Here is a 24,529-nt window from a genome sequence, read left to right as displayed (position 1 = left end):
GGTAGAGAGAGGTAGAGAGAGGTAGAGAGAGAGGTAGAGAGAGGTAGAGAGAGGTAGAGAGAGAGAGAGAAAGAGAGGTAGAGAGAGGTAGAGAGAGAGGTAGAGAGAGAGGTAGAGAGAGAAAGAGAGGGTGAGAACGGCGTTTTGAGATGAAACACTCCAGGACTACAGATATACCCAGTGTAACTGGAGGGAGGGAGGGAGGAAGGTACTGGAGGGAGGGATGGAGGTACTGGAGGGAGGGAGGGAGGGAGGGAGGGAGGGAGGGAGGGAGGGAGGGAGGGAGGGAGGGAGGGAGGGAGGGAGGGAGGGAGGGAGGGAGGGAGGGAGGGAGGTACGGAGGGATGGATGGAGGTACTGGAGGGAGGGAGGGAGGGGGGAGGTACTGGAGGGAGGGAGGGAGGTACTGGAGGGATGGATGGAGGTACTGGAGGGAGGGAGGGAGGTACTGGAGGGAGGGAGGAGGAGGTACTGGAGGGAGGGAGGGAGGGAGGTACTGGAGGGATGGATGGAGGTACTGGAGGGAGGGAGGGAGGTACTGGAGGGAGGGAGGGAGGTACTGGAGGGATGGAGGGAGGTACTGGAGGGAGGGAGGGAGGTACTGGAGGGAGGGAGGGAGGTACTGGAGGGATGGATGGAGGTACTGGAGGGAGGGAGGGAGGGAGGTACTGGAGGGAGGGAGGGAGGTACTGGAGGGATGGATGGAGGTACTGGAGGGAGGGAGGAAGGGAGGTACTGGAGGGAGGGAGGGAGGGAGGGAGGTACTGGAGGTACTGGAGGGAGGGAGGGAGGTACTGGAGGGAGGTACTGGAGCGAGGGAGGGAGGGAGGTACTGGAGGGAGGGAGGGAGGTACTGGAGGGAGGGATGGAGGTACTGGAGGGAGGGAGGGAGGTACTGGAGGGAGGGGGATGGATGGAGGGAGGTACTGGAGGGAGGGATGGAGGTACTGGAGGGAGGGAGGGAGGGGAGGGAGGGAGGTACTGGAGGGATGGATGGAGGTACTGGAGGGAGGGAGGGAGGTACTGGAGGGAGGGATGGAGGTACTGGAGGGAGGGAGGGAGGTACTGGAGGGAGGGAGGGAGGGAGGTACTGGAGGGAGGGGGATGGATGAGGGAGGGAGGTACTGGAGGGAGGGAGGTACTGGAGGGAGGGAGGGAGGTACTGGAGGGATGGATGGAGGTACTGGAGGGAGGGAGGGAGGTACTGGAGGGAGGGGGATGGATGGAGGGAGGGAGGTACTGGAGGGAGGGATGGAGGTACAGGAGGGAGGGAGGGAGGTACTGGAGGGAGGGGGATGGAGGGAGGGATGGCAGGTGTGCACAAAGACAAAGCACATCAAAGAGTTTCCCCAGGTGTAGAAAAGGTCATATGAAAGGTACAGACAATAACCTCTCACTGTTGTGTTGGCTGCTGGACAGTCTAAAGGGACACATGAGAACACATTACCCAGGAGCCCTCCACTCCCCCTCTAAACTAACGCTATGGCAGTCTGTCTGCTGGGATCATGCTGAAGGTACAGACCATCACAGAGAGACAGCGCTGCCGTCTGAGGCTCTACTGTCGCCTTCAGAGAGGTCTATATTAAAAGGGCCGCCGGCCAATAAGGACACACCGATAGAAGTAGGATCCTTGGATTCATTAATACACGTCAGCTATTAGTTGAGGGTTGAAGTTAAAGGTAAATAACCTTCATGTACTCGACCTATCAGATGAAGTCTTCAGGGTTGTAGTTAAAGGTAAATAACCTTCATGTCCTGGACCTATCAGATGAGGTCCACCTGATCTGGGTTGTTACAGACAAGCTATGGGGTGTTGTATGGTGCTTCCACGGGCAATAAGGACATACAAATAATAACTAGCATAACAGACAGGTCACGCGCATATAAGATGGCTTTGTAGCTAAAGTCAGAAAGGAAGTTCACCTGAGTAGAGGCTGCTGTACTTATCTGATACGGTTCAACTGCTGGGAGGTCACTGAGCTGGGTTACAGAGGCAGACAGCTGTGAACCGCTAACACTGAGGTCTAGGAACTATAGACATCTATAAATACTAACACTGAGGTCTAGGAACTATAGACATCTATAAATACTAACACTGAGGTCTATGAACTATAGATATCTATAAATACTAACACTGAGGTCTAGGAACTATAGACATCTATAAATACTTAACACTGAGGTCTAGGAACTATAGACGTCTATAAATACTAAACACTGAGGTCTAGGAACTATAGACGTCTATAAATACTAACACTGAGGTCTAGGAACTATAGACGTCTATAAATACTAACACTGAGGTCTAGGAACTATAGACGTCTATAAATACTAACACTGAGGTCTAGGAACTATAGACGTCTATAAATACTGACTAACACTGAGGTCTAGGAACTATAGACGTCTATAAATACTAACACTGAGGTCTAGGAACTATAGACGTCTATAAATACTAACACTGAGGTCTAGGAACTATAGACGTCTATAAATACTAACACTGAGGTCTAGGAACTATAGATGTCTATAAATACTAACACTGAGGTCTAGGAACTATAGACATCTATAAATACTAACACTGAGGTCTAGGAACTATAGATGTCTATAAATACTAACACTGAGGTCTAGGAACTATAGACGTCTATAAATACTAACACTGAGGTTTAGGAACTATAGACGTCTATAAATACTGACTAACACTGAGGTCTAGGAACTATAGACGTCTATAAATACTGACTAACACTGAGGTCTAGGAACTATAGACGTCTATAAATACTAACACTGAGGTCTAGGAACTATAGACATCTATAAATACTAACACTGAGGTTTAGGAACTATAGAGGTCTATAAATACTAACACTGAGGTCTAGGAACTAGAGACATCTATAAATACTTAACACTGAGGTCCAGGAACGATAGATGTCTATAAATACTAACACTGAGGTTTAGGAACTATAGAGGTCTATAAATACTGACTAACACTGAGGTCTAGGAACTATAGACGTCTATAAATACTGAAACACTGAGGTCTAGGAACTATAGACGTCTATAAATACTAACACTGAGGTTTAGGAACTATAGAGGTCTATAAATACTAACACTGAGGTCTAGGAACTATAGACATCTATAAATACTAACACTGAGGTCTAGGAACTATAGACGTCTATAAATACTAAACACTGAGGTCTAGGAACTATAGACGTCTATAAATACTGAAACACTGAGGTCTAGGAACTATAGACGTCTATAAATACTAACACTGAGGTCTAGGAACTATAGACGTCTATAAATACTAACACTGAGGTCTAGGAACTATAGACGTCTATAAATACTGACACTGAGGTCTAGGAACTATAGACGTCTATAAATACTGACTAACACTGAGGTCCAGGAACTATAGACGTCTATAAATACTAACACTGAGGTCTAGGAACTATAGACGTCTATAAATACTGACTAACACTGAGGTCCAGGAACTATAGACGTCTATAAATACTAACACTGAGGTCTAGGAACTATAGACGTCTATAAATACTGACTAACACTGAGGTCTAGGAACTATAGACGTCTATAAATACTGACTAACACTGAGGTCTAGGAACTATAGACGTCTATAAATACTGACTAACACTGAGGTCTAGGAACTATAGACGTCTATAAATACTAACACTGAGGTCTAGGAACTATAGACGTCTATAAATACTTAACACTGAGGTCTAGGAACTATAGACGTCTATAAATACTGACTAACACTGAGGTCTAGGAACTATAGACGTCTATAAATACTAACACTGAGGTCTAGGAACTATAGACGTCTATAAATACTGACTAACACTGAGGTCTAGGAACTATAGACGTCTATAAATACTGACTAACACTGAGGTCTAGGAACTATAGACGTCTATAAATACTGACTAATACTGAGGTCTAGGAACTATAGACATCTATAAATACTAACACTGAGGTCTAGGAACTATAGACGTCTATAAATACTGACTAACACTGAGGTTTAGGAACTATAGACGTCTATAAATACTGACACTGAGGTCTAGGAACTATAGACGTCTATAAATACTGACACTGAGGTCTAGGAACTATAGACGTCTATAAATACTGACTAACACTGAGGTCTAGGAACTATAGACGTCTATAAATACTGACTAACACTGAGGTCTAGGAACTATAGACGTCTATAAATACTGACTAACACTGAGGTCTAGGAACTATAGACGTCTATAAATACTAACACTGAGGTTTAGGAACTATAGACGTCTATAAATACTGACTAACACTGAGGTTTAGGAACTATAGACGTCTATAGAATGTTCCCGTTTATTTCAGACTCTCTTGAAAATAGGGCATTACCTATTGTACCATTTTAAATAATATCACTTCCAGTCAGGGCACTGAGAACTTTACCACAACAAGACAAAAGAAAGAAAAAGTCCACTTGAGAAAGTGAAGCGCTGCTGTAGCTTCAGAGTCCAAGAAATCATTGTTGCTGTTTTTCAATCTCTTTGTTCAATTTGATATTTTATTTCTGAGAGCGGGTCTGCAGAGAGCAACCTTCACACAAAGACAGTGGACAGCAGTCAAGGTGTTTTTAAACAATGTCTTGTTCCCCTGGACCTGCTCTGTTGGAGACAGGGAGGTTTAACTCCTCTGGACCTGCTCTGTTGGAGACAGGGAGGTTTAACTCCTCTGGACCTGCTCTGTTGGAGACAGGGAGGTTTAACTCCCCTGGACCTGCTCTGTTGGAGACAGGGAGGTTTAACTCCTCTGGACCTGCTCTGTTGGAGACAGGGAGGTTTAACTCCCCTGGACCTGCTCTGTTGGAGACAGGGAGGTTTAACTCCTCTGGACCTGCTCTGTTGGAGACAGGGAGGTTTAACTCCTCTGGACCTGCTCTGTTGGAGACAGGGAGGTTTAACTCCTCTGGACCTGCTCTGTTGGAGGCAGGGAGGTTTAACTCCTCTGGACCTGCTCTGTTGGAGACAGGGAGGTTTAACTCCTCTGGACCTGCTCTGTTGGAGACAGGGAGGTTTAACTCCCCTGGACCTGCTCTGTTGGAGACAGGGTGGTTTAACTCCTCTGGACCTGCTCTGTTGGAGACAGGGAGGTTTAACTCCCCTGGACCTGCTCTGTTGGAGACAGGGAGGTTTAACTCCTCTGGACCTGCTCTGTTGGAGACAGGGAGGTTTAACTCCTCTGGACCTGCTCTGTTGGAGACAGGGAGGTTTAAGGTTTAACTTCCCTGGACCTGCTCTGTTGGAGGCAGGGAGGTTTAACTCCTCTAGGGTAGGGGGCAGTATTTTCACATCCGGATAAAAAACGTACCCGATTTAATCTGGTTATTACTACTGCCCAGAAACTAGAATATGCATATAATTGTTTGATTTGGATAGAAAACACCCTAAAGTTTCTAAAACTGTTTGAATGGTGTCTGTGAGTATAACAGAACTCATATGGCAGGCAAAAACCTGAGAAGATTCTGTACAGGAAGTGCCCTCTCTGACCATTTCTTGGCCTTCAACACTCTCTTTATTGAAAACTGAGGATCTCTGCTGTAACGTGACACTTCCTGAGGCTCCCATAGGCTCTCAGAAGGCGCCAGAACGTTGAATGATGACTCTGGTGTCCCAGGCTGAAAAACAGTAGCGCATTTGGTAAGTGGTCGATCTGAGAACAATGAGACGGGTGCGTGCGTGCACGTGAAGAGTCCATTTTAGATTTTGAGTCTTTGAACGAAAACAGGGTTTCCCGGTCGGAATATTATCGCTTTTTTACGAGAAAAATCGCATAAAAATAGATTTTAAACAGCGTTTGACATGCTTCGAAGTACGGTAATGGAATATTTAGATTTTTTTTTGTCACGATACGCGTCACCGTTCGGATAGTGTCTTGAACGCAAGAACAAAACAGAGGATATTTGAACATAATTATGGATTATTTTGAACCAAACCAACATTTGTTATTGAAGTAGAAGTCCTGGGAGTGCATTCTGACGAAGAACAGCAAAGGTAATCCAATTTTTCTTATAGTAAATCTGAGTTTGGTGAGTGCCAAACTTGGTGGGTGTCAAAATAGCTAGCCCGTGATGGCGAGCTATCTACTCAGAATATTGCAAAATGTGCTTTTGCCGAAAAGCTATTTTAAAATCGGACATAGCGATTGCATAAAGGAGTTCTGTATCTATAATTCTTAAAATAATTGTTATGTTTTTTGTGAACGTTTATCGTGAGTAATTTAGTAAATTCACCGGAAGTTTGCGGTGGGTATGCTAGTTCTGAACGTCACATGCGAATGTAAAAAGCTGGTTTTTGATATAAATATGAACTTGATTGAACAAAACATGCATGTATTGTATAACATAATGTCCTAGGAGTGTCATCTGATGAAGATCATCAAAGGTTAGTGCTGCATTTAGCTGTGGTTTGGGTTTATGTGACATTATATGCTAGCTTGAAAAATGGGTGTCTGATTATTTCTGGCTGGGTACTCTGCTGACATAATCTAATGTTTTGCTTTCGTTGTAAAGCCTTTTTGAAATCGGACAGTGTGGTTAGATTAACGAGAGTCTTGTCTTTAAAATGGTGTAAAATAGTCATATGTTTGAGAAATTGAAGTAATAGCATTTCTAAGGTATTTGAATATCGCGCCACGGGATTCCACTGGCGATTGGTCGTGGATGGGTATTCCAGCATGACAATGACCCAAAACACACGATTTCATCCCACATACCCTAGAGAGGTTAACTCCCCTGGACCTGCTCTGTTGGAGACAGGGAGGTTTAACTCCCCTGGACCTGCTCTGTTGGAGACAGGGAGGTTTAACTCCTCTGGACCTGCTCTGTTGGAGACAGGGAGGTTTAACTCCTCTGGACCTGCTCTGTTGGAGACAGGGAGGTTTAACTCCTCTGGACCTGCTCTGTTGGAGGCAGGGAGGTTTAACTCCCCTGGACCTGCTCTGTTGGAGACAGGGAGGTTTAACTCCCCTGGACCTGCTCTGTTGGAGACAGGGAGGTTTAACTCCCCTGGACCTGCTCTGTTGGAGACAGGGAGGTTTAACTCCTCTGGACCTGCTCTGTTGGAGACAGGGAGGTTTAACTCCTCTGGACCTGCTCTGTTGGAGACAGGGAGGTTTAACTCCCCTGGACCTGCTCTGTTGGAGACAGGGAGGTTTAACTCCTCTGGACCTGCTCTGTTGGAGACAGGGAGGTTTAACTCCCCTGGACCTGCTCTGTTGGAGACAGGGAGGTTTAACTCCCCTGGACCTGCTCTGTTGGAGACAGGGAGGTTTAAGGTTTAACTCCCCTGGAGCTGCTCTGTTGGAGACAGGGAGGTTTAACTCTCTTTCATGGTGTTACAGTCTGGTAAACTTGATAGGGGAAAGGTGGATAAGTCACCCGCAGGCTGGTCCAGGAACATGTCAAGTGTTTTAGCAGAAAGAACACAGTGGGAGACTGAGCAGTGAGCACCAGCACATACCTTACAGCACGTGCCTCACAGCAGCAAGATTTCTGACCTGTTGCCACTAGAAAAGGGCAACCAGTGAAGAACAAACACCACTGTAAATACAACCCATATTTATGTTTATTTATTTCCCCTTTGAACAAGTGATTGAACCTGCCTGTAAGGCCAGATGACAACAAATTGTCACTGTTGGGACTGATCTCCATTGGTTCCATTGTGTCACCAGACAAGCTGGGTGGGAGACAGCTGGAGACGGAACAAGCTATTGTCACTCCTTCAGTCCTCCAGGTCTGGGCCGGCATTCTCAGGACGCATCATTCCAAAAGGCCAATAAAATCATCACTCAGAGGGCACAATCCTCTCGGATTACGAGCTGGATTTACTTTCCAACATACATAGCTCTAGGTCAACGGGTTTGAAAGCTGAGACAGACGCTTTTTGACGTGCTGTAATGAAAACAGTAACGATGCAGCGAGCTGGGGAATCATTTCCTTTCCGCGAGCTAACCTCCTTCACTCCCTCCGCATGCCGAAGAGGAATAGATGGAGAGGGAGAGGAGGGAGATCGAGGGGGGAGAGGAGGGAGATCGAGAGGGAGAGGAGGGAGATCGAGGGGGGAGAGGAGGGAGATCGAGAGGGGAGAGGAGGGAGATCGAGAGGGGAGAGAGGGACAAAAAAGGGGGAAGAGACATACGGAAAGGGAAAGAGACGGGAGAAAGAACGTGAGAGGGAGAGAAAAACAACAGATAACACCCATTTAAAGTTCCTCTGGTGTTCGTGTTCCCTGTCTGCCTCTCTCAGTAACCGTACCACTACCAGTACCACTACCAGTAGCACTACCACTACCAATACCACTACCAGTACCACTACCACTACTAGTACCACTACTAGTACCACTACCACTACCAGTACCACTACCAGTATCACTACCACTACCAGTAGCACTACCAGTACCAGTACCACTACCAATACCAGTAGCACTACCAGTACCACTACCACTACCAATACCACTACCAGTACCACTACCAGTACCACTACCAGTAGCACTACCAATACCAGTAGCACTACCACTACCATTACCACTACCAGTACCACTACCAATACCAGTAGCACAACCAGTACCAGTAGCACTACCAGTACCAATACCACTACCAGTACCACTACCACTACCACTACCAGTAGCACTACCAGTACCACTACCAATACCAGTACCACTACCAGTACCACTACCAGTACCACTACCAGTAGCACTACCAGTACCACTACCAGTACCACTACCACTACCACTACCAGTACCACTACCAGAACCACTATCAGTACCCACTACCAGTATCAGCACCAGTACCACTACCAGTACCAATACCACTACCAGTACCACTACCAGTACCACTACCAATACCACTACAAGTACCACTACCAGTACCACTACCACTACCAGTACCACTACCAGTATCACTACCACTACCACTACCAGTAGCACTACCACTACCAGTAGCACTACCAGTATCACTACCACTACCAGTACCACTACCAGTACCACTACCAGTATCAGCACCAATACCACTACCACTACCAGTACCACTACCACTACTAGTACCACTACCAGTACCAGTACCACTACCAGTATCAGCACCAATACCACTACCAATACCACTACTAGTACCACTACCACTACCAATACCACTACCACTACCACTATCACTACCAGTACCACTACCAGTACCCACTACCAGTACCAATACCACTACCAGTACCACTGCCAGTACCACTATCACTACCAGTACCACTACCAGTCCCACTACCAGTATCAGCACCAATACCACTACCAATACCAGTACCACTACTAGTACCACTACCCACTACCACTACCAGTCCCACAACCACTACCAGTACCACTATAACTACCAATACCAGTATCACTACCAGTACCACTACCAGTACCAGTACCGCTACTAGTACCACTACCAGTATCAGCACCTATACCAATACCACTATCACTACCAATACCACTATCACTACCAATACCACTATCACTACCAATACCAGTACCACTACCAGTATCACTACCAGTACCAATACCACTACTACTATCAGAACCACTATCAGTACCACTACTAGTACCACTACCAGTATCAGCACCAATACCACTACCATACCACTATCACTACCAATACCAGTACCACTACCAGTATCACTACCAGTACCAGTACCACTACCAGTACCACTACCCACTACCACTACCAGTACCCACTACCAGTATCACTTCCAGTACCAGTACCAGTACCACTACCAGTACCAATACCAGTATCACTACCAATACCAGTACCACTACCCACTACCAGTACCACTACCACTACCAGTATCACTACTAGTACCACTACCACTATCACTACCAGTACCAATACCAGTACCAGTATCAATACCACTAGCAATACCAATACCAGTATCACTACCAGTACCACTACTAGTATCACTACCAGTACCACTACCAGTACCACTACCACTACCAGTATCACTACCAGTACCACTACCACTACCAGTACCACTACCAGTACCAGGGAGCTAGCAGAGCTGAAGGTCAGCCTTGATAAACAATAATCTCCTCTCAGGTGGTAGAGGGCTTCAGATACTCATTGATCTTCCCCTCCTCTCTCTGGGACCATCGACGTTACAGACACTGGAGGCCAGCCAGAGTCTAGCCTGGTTCATCTAGTGGTACAGCCAGAGTCTAGCCTGGTTCATCTAGTGGTACAGCCAGAGTCTAGCCTGGTTCATCTAGTGGTACAGCCAGAGTCTAGCCTGGTTCATCTAGTGGTACAGCCAGAGTCTAGCCTGGTTCATCTAGTGGTACAACCAGAGTCTAGCCTGGTTCATCTAGTGGTACAGCCAGAGTCTAGCCTGGTTCATCTAGTGGTACAGCCAGAGTCTAGCCTGGTTCATCTAGTGGTACAGCCAGAGTCTAGCCTGGTTCATCTAGTGGTACAGCCAGAGTCTAGCCTGGTTCATCTAGTGGTACAGCCAGAGTCTAGGAGGGGGGAGAGGAGAGAGGAGGGGAGAGAGAGTGGGGAGAGGAGAGAGGAGGGGAGGGGAGGGGAGAGAGGAGAGACGAAGGGAGGGGAGAGCGGAGGGGAGAGAGGAGAGACGAAGGGAGGGGAGAGAGGAGGGGGAGAGGAGGGGGAGAGGAGGGGAGAGAGGAAGAGACTGATAACAGCTCCTGTCCAGACATCACATCACTGTGGTAATTATTATCTCTCTCTGTCAGATACTAAGCCGCCGAGCGTCGGGTCAGGATGAAAACAAAATACAGTGATGTTTACAGTGATGAATGACTGACATCGATCATTTCAATCAGCATTTTTCCACGTCTGGCCACGCGTTCCACCTGGCTACCCTGACAACATCTCAGCACCCCCTGCAGCAACTTACCCCCCCGCTTCTCCTTCACCCAAATCCATCTCAGCACCCCCTGCAGCAACTTACCCCCCGCTTCTCCTTCACCCAAATCCATCTCAGCACCCCCTGCAGCAACTTACCCCCCGCTTCTCCTTCACCCAAATCCATCTCAGCACCCCCTGCAGCAACTTACCCCCCGCTTCTCCTTCACCCAAATCCATCTCAGCACCCCCTGCAGCAACTTACCCCCCCGCTACTCCTTCACCCAAATCCATCTCAGCACCCCCTGCAGCAACTTACCCCCCGCTTCTCCTTCACCCAAATCCATCTCAGCACCCCCTGCAGCAACTTACCCCCCCGCTTCTCCTTCACCCAAATCCATCTCAGCACCCCCTGCAGCAACTTACCCCCCGCTTCTCCTTCACCCAAATCCATCTCAGCACCCCCTGCAGCAACTTACCCCCCCGCTACTCCTTCACCCAAATCCATCTCAGCACCCCCTGCAGCAACTTACCCACCCCCGCTTCTCCTTCACCCAAATCCATCTCAGCACCCCCTGCAGCAACTTACCCCCCGCTTCTCCTTCACCCAAATCCATCTCAGCACCCCCTGCAGCAACTTACCCAACCCCCCGCTTCTCCTTCACCCAAATCCATCTCAGCACTCCCTGCAGCAACTTACCCAACCCCCTGCTTCTCCTTCACCCAAATCCATCTCAGCACCCCCTGCAGCAACTTACCCCCCCGCTTCTCCTTCACCCAAATCCAGACAGCTGATTTGGGTGAAGCTGCAAAATCTGGATCCCTTCAAATCAGCTGGGCTAGACATTCTGGATCTAAAACTATCCCCTCTGAAATTGTTGCAACCCCTATTACTAGCCTGTTCAACCTCTTTCGTGTCGTCTGAAATCCCCAAAGATTGGAAAGCTGCCACGGTTATCCCCCTCTTCAAAGGGGGAGACACTCTAGACCCAAACTGTTATAGACCGATATCCACCCTTAATAAACAGATCACCGACCATTTCGAATCCCACCGTACCTCCTCCACTATGTTTCAGAGCTGGTCATGGGTGCAGCTCAGCCACGCTCAAGGTCCTAAACGATATCATAACCACCATCGATAGAAGACATTACTGTGCAGCAGTCTTCATCGACCTGGCCAAGGCTTTCGACTCTGTCAATCACCGTATTCCTATCCAGCAGACTCAACAGCCTTGGTTTCTCAAATAATTGCCTCGCCTGGTTCACCAACTACTTCTCAGACAGAGTTCAGTGTGTCAAATCGGAGGGCCTGTTGTCCGGACCTCTGGCAGTCTCTGGCAGTGTCCACAGGGTTAAATTCTTCTCTGTATACATCGATGATGTTGCGCTTGCTGCTGGTGACTCTCTGATCCACCTCTACGCAGACGACACCATTCTGTATACTTCTGGCCCTTCTTTGGAGACTGTGTTAACAACCCTCCAGACGAGCTTCAATGCTATACAACTCTCCTTCCGTGGCCTCCAACTGCTCTTAAATACAAGTAAAACTAAATGCATGCTCTTCAACCGATCGCTGCCTGCACCTGCCCGCCCGTCCAGCATCACTACTCTGGACGGCTCTGACTTAGAATATGTGGACAACTACAAATACCTGGGTGTCTGGTTAGACTGTAAACTCTCCTTCCAGACTCACATCAAGCATCTCCAATCCAAAATTAAATCTAGAATCAGCTTCCTATATCGCAACAAAGCATCCTTCACTCATGCTGCCAAACATACCCTCGTAAAACTGACCATCCTACCGATCCTCGACTTCGGCGATGTCATTTACAAAATAGCCTCCAACACTCTACTCAATAAACTGGATGCAGTCTATCACAGTGCCATCCGTTTTGTCACCAAAGATCCATATACTACACACCACTGCGACACATCTCGTTGGCTGGTCCTCGCTTCATACTCGTCGCCAAACCCACTGGCTCCAGGTCATCTATAAGTCTTTGCTAGGTAAAGCCCCGCCTTATCTCAGCTCACTGGTCACCATAGCAACACCTACCCGTAGCACACGCTCCAGCAGGTATATCTCTCTGGTCACCCCCAAAGCCAATTCCTCCTTTGGCCACCTTTCCTTCCAGTTCTCTGCTGCCAATGACTGGAACGAATTGCAAAAATCTCTGAAGCTGGAGACTCATATCTCCCTCTCTAACTTTAAGCATCAGCTGTCAGAGCAGCTTACCGATCACTGTACCTGTACATAGCCCATCTGTAAATAGTACACCCAACTACCTCATCCCCATATTGTTACTTACCCTCCTGCTCTTTTACACCCCAGTATCTCTATCTGCACATCTATCACTCCAGTATTAATGTTAAATTGTAATTATTTTCACCTCTAGGGCCTATTTATTGTCTACCTCCCTACTCTTCTACATTTACACACTGTACATACATCTTTCTATTTTAATTTTCTATTGTGTTATTGACTGTACGTTTGTTTATGTGTAACTCTGTGTTGTTGTTTGTGTCGCACTGCTTTGCTTTATCTTGGCCAGGTCGCAGTTGTAAATGTTCTCAACTGGCCTACCTGGTTAAATAAAGGTGAAATAAAACAAAAATAAAACATTGGAAAGGGAAATTTGACAATGTATTTTAATTATAGACAGATAAATGTCCTAGACTGAAGGAGGTCTGGTTCTACAGTGGCATCTGATGTTAATGACTGTCCATTGTTCAGTTCAACTGATGCTTCCTGTAAAGCCTTTCCACAAACAAGGTCAGGTACTGGCCAGGTAAAGCGCTGTGGTATGAGACTAACAGGATAATAGCATGAAAACATCATGCTATAATAACATGGTAAGAAACCCTGGAAGGTCCAGGGATACGTGACGGTTATATGTCTCACCTTTAACAGCCTCGTCCACCACCTCCACCACACGGTCAATCTGCTGGACCTGGAACACACAGAGGACAGGGTTAGAAAACACACAGAGAGACACAGAGAGAGACACAGAGAAAGAGAGAGAGACAGAGAGAGAGACACAGAGAGAGACACAGAGAGAGAGAGAGACACAGAGAGAGAGAGACACAGAGAGAGAGAGAGACACAGAGAGAGAGAGAGACACAGAGAGAGACACAGAGAGAGAGACAGAGAGAGAGACACAGAGAGAGACACAGAGAGAGACACAGAGAGAGAGAGAGAGACACAGAGAGAGAGAGACACAGAGAGAGAGAGACACAGAGAGAGAGAGAGAGAGAGAGAGAGAGACACAGAGAGAGAGAGAGACACAGAGAGAGAGACACAGAGAGAGACACAGAGAGAGAGACACAGAGAGAGACACAGAGAGAGAGAGAGAGACACAGAGAGAGAGGCACACAGAGAGAGAGAGAGAGAGAGAGAGAGAGAACACAGAGAGAGAGAGAGACACAGAGAGAGAGAGAGACACAGAGAGAGACACAGAGACACAGAGAGAGAGAGAGAGAGACACAGAGAGAGAGAGAGACACAGAGAGAGAGAGACACAGAGAGAGAGAGAGAGAGAGAGAGACACAGAGAGAGAGAGAGACACAGAGAGAGAGACACAGAGAGAGCGAGACAGAGAGAGAGCGAGACACAGAGAGAGAGAGAGAGACAGACACAGAGAGAGAGAGACACAGAGAGAGAGCGAGACACAGAGAGAGAGAGAGAGAGACACAGAGAGAGAGAGAGACACAGAGAGAGAGAGAGACACAGAGAGAGTGAACATGGTGGATAAAACACACAAATCTAAAATCAAATCTTATTTGCCACATGCTTTGTAAACAACAGGTGTAGACGAACAGTGAAATGCTTTGTAAACAACAGGTGTAGACTACTAACCCGTCTCCCCTCTCTACTAACCCGTCTCCCCTCTCTACTAACCCGTCTCCCCTCTCTACTAACCCGTCTCCCCTCTCTACTAACCCGTCTCCCCTCTCTACTAACCCGTCTCCCCTCTCTACTAACCCGTCTCCCCTCTCTACTTACCCGTCTCCCCTCTCTACTTACCCGTCTCCCCTCTCTACTAACCCGTCTCCCCTCTCTACCACTAGGGAACCACAGCTCAACAGCGATTTGAAACATTTCCATGTGAATAACAGCAAGGTAAACCCAGATTCTCATTCTATGCACACAACTCATTTAGACTCTGTTGGCCTTGCCTGGTGCTGTTTTACATTTCATTCCTAAACTCATAACTGCAGGAAACACCATCAACCCCAAATCACAAACAAAACAACGGTGACTCTGAAACAGTACAACATAAACACAGTGTGGCACAGAGCTAAAACTACATCCAACAACAATCAGTCACAGCTCTGTGGTGAATCAATCTTCTACTGATAAACAGGAAGACCAGGGGTCTGGACTGAGAACGATGCCCCGAAAGAGAGAAAAGATTTTATGCAGACCAATTTCTTGCTCCGTTTTGCTCCGTTTCCACCCTCCGTTTCCACCCTCCGTTTCCCCCTCTCCTCTCCTCTGTTGTGTTATTTCTGCATGAGCCAATCTCCCTCCATTTTTCCCTCCCGCAGTTTCCCCTTCTCCACTGTGTTATTTCTGCCTGGGGAACCAGAGATTGTAAAATCTTACCTATTAAAAGGAAATGTGTATCAATTGTGCCCTGCTGCAACCCTTAGTTAAATCGCTGAGGCTAGCAGGCCTCCGCTCCCGTCCAGGGCCCACCCCCAGGCCTCGATGGGCCTGGAGCCCCATTACCCCCTCCCATCCCTGGGCAGAGTGCAGCGGGGCAGAGGGTACCGCCTGGAGGATGGATGGGACAAACAAGCACTACGCCCCCCCCCATCCCAAATGGCACTCTATTCCCTTTATAGAACAATAACAGACCTTACAACAATAGGGAACAGAGTGGCATTTGGGACACATCCGAGGCCTCTCCCGTCTCGCAGCAGTTATATGCATGATAAGCACGGAAATGAAAATCAATTTGCTCCTAATGGGACAGCAATCTGTGTCCACTCTGAGCAGCGGGAGAGAGGCAGAGGGCCTGGGACTAGCAGAGTTTGTTTCTCTCTGTGTGTGTGTGTGTGTGTGTGTGTGTGTGTGTGTGTGTGTGTGTGTGTGTGTGTGTGTGTGTGTGTGTGTGTGTATAGAATGCACTGCTACCCTTTCGGATGCTCCACTATAAACCTTCTGCACTGCATTACTCTCAGCGACACAGAGACCACAGCATTACTCTCAGTGACACAGAGACCACAGCATTACTCTCAGTGACAGAGACCACAGCATTACTCTCAGTGACACAGAGACCACAGCATTACTCTCAGTGACAGAGACCACAGCATTACTCTCAGCGACACAGAACCACAGCATTACTCTCAGTGACACAGAGACCACAGCATTACTCTCAGTGACAGAGACCACAGCATTACTCTCAGCGACACAGAGACCACAGCATTACTCTCAGTGACAGAGACCACAGCATTACTCTCAGCGACACAGAGACCACAGCATTACTCTCAGTGACAGAGACCACAGCATTACTCTCAGTGACAGAGACCACAGCATTACTCTCAGTGACAGAGACCACAGCATTACTCTCAGTGACAGAGACCACAGCATTACTCTCAGCGACACAGAGACCACAGCATTACTCTCAGTGACAGAGACCACAGCATTACTCTCAGCGACACAGAGACCACAGCATTACTCTCAGTGACAGAGACCACAGCATTACTCTCAGTGACAGAGACCACAGCATTACTCTCAGTGACAGAGACCACAGCATTACTCTCAGCGACACAGAGACCACAGCATTACTCTCAGTGACAGAGACCACAGCATTACTCTCAGTGACAGAGACCACAGCATTACTCTCAGTGACAGAGACCACAGCATTACTCTCAGTGACAGAGACCACAGCATTACTCTCAGTGGAGCTGAGTGGAAACAATAAGCGAGGGAGGGGTGATTCAACTGTTTGGCAAAACATACTTTAAGACCATGTGACATCTGACTGCTTTACCATTGTGCAGATCTGACTCCATTCAAATGTACCGGACAATGTAATAATGTACTGACCAATGTAATAATGTAGTGACCAATGTAATAATGTACTGACCAACGTAATAATGTAGTGACCAATGTAATAATGTACTGACCAATGTAATAATGTACCGGATAATGTAATAATGTACTGAACAATGTAATAATGCACCGGACAATATAATAATGCACTGACCAATATAATAATGCACTGACCAATATAATAATGCACTGACCAATGTAATAATGCACTGACCAATGTAATAATGCACTGAGCAATATAATAATGCACTGACCAATATAATAATGTACCGGACAATGTAATAATGTAGTGACCAATGTAATAATGTACTGACCAACGTAATAATGTAGTGACCAATGTAATAATGTACTGACCAATGTAATAATGTACCGGACAATGTAATAATGTAGTGACCAATGTAATAATGTACTGACCAACGTAATAATGTAGTGACCAATGTAATAATGTACTGACCAATGTAATAATGCACTGACCAATGTAATAATGTAGTGACCAATGTAATAATGTACTGACCAATGTAATAATGTACCGGACAATGTAATAATGTAAATATAGATTGTAGATGAAGTACATAAATACAGACGATAACAACAATATTGTTCATTTCATGAGAAGGCTGTTTAGGGACCCGGGAGGCCGTTTAGGGACCAGGGAGGCCGTTTAGGGACCAGGGAGGCCGTTTAGGGACCCGGGGCCGTTTAGGGACCCGGGAGGCCGTTTAGGGACCAGGGAGGCTGTTTAGGGACCAGGGAGGCCGTTTAGGGACCCGGGAGGCCGTTTAGGGACCAGGGAGGCCGTTTAGGGACCCGGGGCCGTTTAGGGACCCGGGAGGCCGTTTAGGGACCAGGGAGGCTGTTTAGGGACCCGGGAGGCCGTTTAGGGACCCGGGAGGCCGTTTAGGGACCCGGGAGGCCGCTTAGGGACCCGGGAGGCCGTTTAGGGACCCGGGAGGCCGTTTAGGGACCAGGGGCCGTTTAGGGACCCGGGAGGCCGTTTAGGGACCAGGGAGGCTGTTTAGGGACCCGGGAGGCCGTTTAGGGACCCGGGAGGCCGTTTAGGGACCAGGGGCCGTTTAGGGACCAGGGAGGGATCGATGGATACAGTCACCTTAGATCTAGAAAGCAGCCCCCGTCCCCGTCCTCCAAACCACCTACTCTCTCACCACTATAAGCCAGCTAACAAGCTGGGGTCAGGGCCAATTGTCTCTGCCTGTGACTGTGTGAGGTGTGTCCGCGTGGGCAGGCCATCCATACGTGTGAGGACTACAGAGAGCAGAGTAGAGGACACAGCTCAGCGCCAGCAGGGGGCAGCTGTCATTTGGACCCTCCGGTGCTCCTGTGGCCGACATGCTGAGCTAGGAGATGAGAAACTAACAGGTAGCGCTAACCCCAATACCTCTCATACCCCAGAAACAGCTAGCGCTAAGGCTAACTCCTCTCACTGTCTCTCATCCCCCATAAAGATGAACAGCTAGCACTAAGGCTAACCCCTCTCACTGTCTCTCATCCCCCATAAAGATGAACAGCTAGCACTAAGGCTAACCCCTCTCACTGTCTCTCATCCCCCATAAAGATGAACAGCTAGCACTAAGGCTAACCCCTCTCACTGTCTCTCATCCCCCATAAAGATGAACAGCTAGCACTAAGGCTAACCCCTCTCACTGTCTCTCATCCCCCATAAAGATGAACAGCCAGCACTAAGGCTAACCCCTCTCACTCTCCCCCATAAAGATGAACAGCTAGCACTAAGGCTAACTCCTCTCACCCCCCATAAAGATGAACAGCTAGCACTAAGGCTAACCCCTCTCACTGTCTCTCATCCCCCATAAAGATGAACAGCTAGCACTAAGGCTAACCCCTCTCACTGTCTCTCATCCCCCATAAAGATGAACAGCCAGCACTAAGGCTAACTCCTCTCACCCCCCATAAAGATGAACAGCTAGCACTAAGGCTAACCCCTCTCACTGTCTCTCATCCCCATAAAGATGAACAGCTAGCACTAAGGCTAACCCCTCTCACTGTCTCTCATCCCCCATAAAGATGAACAGCTAGCACTAAGGCTAACTCCTCTCACCCCCCATAAAGATGAACAGCTAGCGCTAAGGCTAACCCCTCTCACTGTCTCTCATCCCCCATAAAGATGAACAGCTAGCACTAAGGCTAACCCCTCTCACTGTCTCTCATCCCCCATAAAGATGAACAGCTAGCACTAAGGCTAATCCCTCTCACTGTCTCTCATCCCCCATAAAGATGAACAGCTAGCACTAAGGCTAACTCCTCTCATCCCCCCATAACACTAACCCCGCTCACTACGTCTCTCATCCCCTGCCGCCTTGCCTTGCCGCCCCGCCGTTCGCTATGATCAATAGTCATTCAGGAAGACTGTACTTAAGTCTGCAGACCTCTTTCATCTTCATTTAAAAGCAGAGAAAGCGAAGAGTCAGAGAGGAGAGAGAGGAGAGAGAGGAGGCCCGCTGAGCCAGAGGTTCTTTAGAAGAGGCTGCTCTCCTCTCTCGCTGCCCCGTCGCTCAGTGATCGCTAGCTCTGCTGATATGACATTTATCTTTCATTTCTCTCAGTAGTAAAGCACACCTGGGTGGATAAACCGAAAGAGGGAGGGAGGGAGGGAGGGAGGGAGGGAGGGGGGAGGGAGGGAGGGAGGGAGGGACTAGGCACTAGGATCTATTTCTGCTGTTGGCTGGTAGAAAGACTAAGAGGGAAGAACTTTAGGGAGAGTCCAACTCCTGGTGGTTTTCTGAGGTGATGTCATGACCAAGGGTTGAGAGAGGGCCGGTCGATACCGATGGGGATCAAATGCCTTCATGGGATAGAAGTCTAAGTACAATTGTTCCTGGTGTTGCATTATGGGGCCTAGGCAGCGGCAGGGAGAAGCAGTTCTTAGCATCGTCCTATCTAGTGGAACAGTTTGTAGTTCTGCAGTAGGGAAAGTCAAGGCAGTGAAGTAGAGGCAGGAAACAGCCAGGCGTGTCTATCTGAGGATCTCATGCTTGTTAACTGCAGTTGTATAATACGTTTAGGGGAAATGACTGACTGAACTGAATCCACTCAGGGAGGGTGTTATGGGTAAATATAAGACATGTCAGCCTTGTTTTGTCATTGTATCAAGAGCTTAAGTGAAATTGCATCAGATAAACAATAGAATCGAAAACAAACATTGAAATCACATTAAATTTTCCCCCAGAGACCAACGCCAACAATACAACTATTTAAAACATCATCCAGCCTTTCAAAAGAGCAACGTTACGTTTTTCATCAAGCGTCTATTTTAAAGAAGGGTTACTCTCTGGATTCTCAGAATCATCAACTTTTATATAAAGTACATAACATGGAGTACACCTGGACGACTCTTTCATATAAAATCAATACATGGATATTATCACAAGGTCATTTCTATATTCAATATTGTGCCTGGTTGTATGTCCCCTTAATAAACATCAATGTCCCATGTTATGTTAAACCCACTATATCATGAATAATGCATTTCAATTCGATATACAATCCCATTCATGTCAACCCCCAGGCTTAGAAGAAAACAGCTGGTAAATTCATTGCAGTAGGACTTTCAATGTGTGTAGATTGCAGATTGCTTTACAGATTGATTATTCTATTTTCCATGGAGCTTTAGTGTGTCCCCTCAATGGCACTCTACTCCCTATATAGGGCACTACTTTTAACCAGAGCCCCTATGGGTCCTGGACTAAAGTAATGCACTGTATAGGGAATAGGGTGTGATTTGGGAAGCACCCTTTAGTTATCCTTGGCAGTTCCAGAACCACAGGAACGTCACCGTCGTTTGGTGGAGTTCTAGAATATGCAAAAACACCCTGGAACATTTACATAAGATGACTGGTGTAACTGAAAGAAGGCGTGGTCTAGTTAACTGCCATCCAGCACCTGTCCCATCTCAGTCCCTTATTATTAGTCAACAGACCTTGATGTTTGCCGGCGTGCCTGACTGACTGTAGTCCAACCAATATCAATATGAGAAAGACTCTTCTGGAACACAGAAGGCACACCTCACACACGGACTCACTTCCTCAAATATTAGACCTTGTTAGGTCATGTTTAGAAATCCCTCATAGTAGAAAACACGGTTGGCAGAGTAAATACTGGAGTAGACGCAGTAGATTAAAGAACATTCAACAACCGGCCTCAGAGCAACAACAACAACAACAACCGGCCTCAGAGCAACAACAACAACAACCGGCCTCAGAGCAACAACAACAACAACCGGCCTCAGAGCAACAACAACAACCGGCCTCAGAGCAGCAACAACAACAACCGGTCTCAGAGCAACAACAACGACAACCGGCCTCAGAGCAGCAACAACAACAACCGGCCTCAGAGCAGCAACAACAACAACCGGCCTCAGAGCAGCAACAACAACAACAACCGGCCTCAGAGCAGCAACAACAACAACCGGCCTCAGAGCAGCAACAACAACAACCGGCCTCAGAGCAACAACAACAACAACCGGCCTCAGAGCAACAACAACAACAACAACCGGCCTCAGAGCAGCAACAACAACAACCGGCCTCAGAGCAGCAACAACAACAACCGGCCTCAGAGCAGCAACAACAACAACCGGCCTCAGAGCAGCAACAACAACCGGCCTCAGAGCAACAACAACAACAACCGGCCTCAGAGCAGCAACAACAACAACCGGCCTCAGAGCAGCAACAACAACAACCGGCCTCAGAGCAGCAACAACAACAACCGGCCTCAGAGCAACAACAACAACAACCGGCCTCAGAGCAGCAACAACAACCGGCCTCAGAGCAGCTCAACAACAACAACCGGCCTCAGAGCAGCAACAACAACAACCGGCCTCAGAGCAGCAACAACAACAACCGGCCTCAGAGCAGCAACAACAACAACCGGCCTCAGAGCAGCAACAACAACAACCGGCCTCAGAGCAGCAACAACAACCGGCCTCAGAGCAACAACAACAACAACCGGCCTCAGAGCAGCAACAACAACAACCGGCCTCAGAGCAGCAACAACAACAACCGGCCTCAGAGCAACAACAACAACAACAACCGGCCTCAGAGCAACAACAACAACCGGCCTCAGAGCAACAACAACAACAACCAGCCTCAGAGCAACAACAACGACAACCGGCCTCAGAGCAGCAACAACGACAACCGGCCTCAGAGCAGCAACAACAACAACCGGCCTCAGAGCAGCAACAACAACAACCGGCCTCAGAGCAGCAACAACAACAACAACCGGCCTCAGAGCAGCAACAACAACAACCGGCCTCAGAGCAGCAACAACAACAACCGGCCTCAGAGCAACAACAACAACAACCGGCCTCAGAGCAACAACAACAACAACCGGCCTCAGAGCAGCAACAACAACAACCGGCCTCAGAGCAGCAACAACAACCGGCCTCAGAGCAACAACAACAACAACCGGCCTCAGAGCAGCAACAACAACAACCGGCCTCAGAGCAGCAACAACAACAACCGGCCTCAGAGCAACAACAACAACAACCGGCCTCAGAGCAACAACAACAACAACCGGCCTCAGAGCAACAACAACAACCGGCCTCAGAGCAGCAACAACAACCGGCCTCAGAGCAGCAACAACAACAACCGGCCTCAGATCAACAACAACAACCGGCCTCAGAGCAGCAACAACAACAACCGGCCTCAGAGCAGCAACAACAACAACCGGCCTCAGAGCAGCAACAACAACAACCGGCCTCAGAGCAGCAACAACAACAACCGGCCTCAGAGCAGCAACAACAACCGGCCTCAGAGCAACAACAACAACAACCGGCCTCAGAGCAGCAACAACAACAACCGGCCTCAGAGCAGCAACAACAACAACCGGCCTCAGAGCAGCAACAACAACAACCGGCCTCAGAGCAGCAACAACAACAACCGGCCTCAGAGCAGCAACAACAACAACCGGCCTCAGAGCAACAACAACAACAACCGGCCTCAGAGCAACAACAACAACACGGCCTCAGAGCAACAACAACAACAACCGGCCTCAGAGCAACAACAACAACAACAACCGGCCTCAGAGCAACAACAACAACAACAACCGGCCTCAGAGCAGCAACAACAACAACCGGCCTCAGAGCAACAACAACAACAACCGGCCTCAGAGCAACAACAACAACAACCGGCCTCAGAGCAACAACAACAACAACCGGCCTCAGAGCAGCAACAACAACAACCGGCCTCAGAGCAGCAACAACAACCGGCCTCAGAGCAACAACAACAACAACCGGCCTCAGAGCAACAACAACAACCGGCCTCAGAGCAGCAACAACAACAACCGGCCTCAGAGCAGCAACAACAACAACCGGCCTCAGAGCAACAACAACAACAACCGGCCTCAGAGCAACAACAACAACCGGCCTCAGAGCAACAACAACAACCGGCCTCAGAGCAGCAACAACAACCGGCCTCAGAGCAGCAACAACAACAACCGGCCTCAGATCAACAACAACAACCGGCCTCAGAGCAGCAACAACAACAACCGGCCTCAGAGCAGCAACAACAACAACCGGCCTCAGAGCAGCAACAACAACAACCGGCCTCAGAGCAGCAACAACAACAACCGGCCTCAGAGCAGCAACAACAACAACCGGCCTCAGAGCAGCAACAACAACAACCGGCCTCAGAGCAGCAACAACAACAACCGGCCTCAGAGCAGCAACAACAACCGGCCTCAGAGCAACAACAACAACAACCGGCCTCAGAGCAGCAACAACAACAACCGGCCTCAGAGCAGCAACAACAACAACCGGCCTCAGAGCAGCAACAACAACAACCGGCCTCAGAGCAGCAACAACAACAACCGGCCTCAGAGCAACAACAACAACAACCGGCCTCAGAGCAACAACAACAACCGGCCTCAGAGCAACAACAACAACAACAACCGGCCTCAGAGCAACAACAACAACAACAACCGGCCTCAGAGCAACAACAACAACAACAACCGGCCTCAGAGCAACAACAACAACAACAACCGGCCTCAGAGCAACAACAACAACAACAACCGGCCTCAGAGCAACAACAACAACAACCGGCCTCAGAGCAGCAACAACAACAACCGGCCTCAGAGCAGCAACAACAACAACCGGCCTCAGAGCAGCAACAACAACCGGCCTCAGAGCAACAACAACAACAACAACCGGCCTCAGAGCAACAACAACAACCGGCCTCAGAGCAACAACAACAACCGGCCTCAGAGCAACAACAACAACAACCGGCCTCAGAGCAGCAACAACAACAACCGGCCTCAGAGCAGCAACAACAACCGGCCTCAGAGCAACAACAACAACAACCGGCCTCAGAGCAGCAACAACAACCGGCCTCAGAGCAACAACAACAACCGGCCTCAGAGCAACAACAACAACCGGCCTCAGAGCAACAACAACCGGCCTCAGAGCAGCAACAACAACATCCGGCCTCAGAGCAACAACAACAACAACCGCCTCAGAGCAGCAACAACAACAACCGGCCTCAGAGCAGCAACAACAACAACCGGCCTCAGAGCAGCAACAACAACCGGCCTCAGAGCAACAACAACAACAACCGGCCTCAGAGCAGCAACAACAACAACCGGCCTCAGAGCAGCAACAACAACAACC

The 24,529-nt window shown here is 48.4% G+C and overlaps 1 protein-coding gene across 1 annotated transcript in view; it reads right to left on the bottom strand.

Moving 5' to 3' along the window:
* cdkal (CDK5 regulatory subunit-associated protein 1-like 1) overlaps window positions 1-24,529 on the bottom strand; it is an 807,683-nt gene that overhangs the window by 563,137 nt on the left and 220,017 nt on the right. Inside the window, 1 exon segment of the mRNA NM_001173677.1 lies at window positions 13,739-13,787. Coding sequence (NP_001167148.1) covers window positions 13,739-13,787 — 49 coding nt within the window.

This window comes from Salmo salar, chromosome ssa05 (genome assembly GCF_905237065.1).
Source record: "Salmo salar chromosome ssa05, Ssal_v3.1, whole genome shotgun sequence".
NCBI lineage: Eukaryota > Metazoa > Chordata > Actinopteri > Salmoniformes > Salmonidae > Salmo > Salmo salar.
Note: the sequence above shows the minus strand (reverse complement) of the source record. Positions and strands in the feature narration are given on the sequence as shown.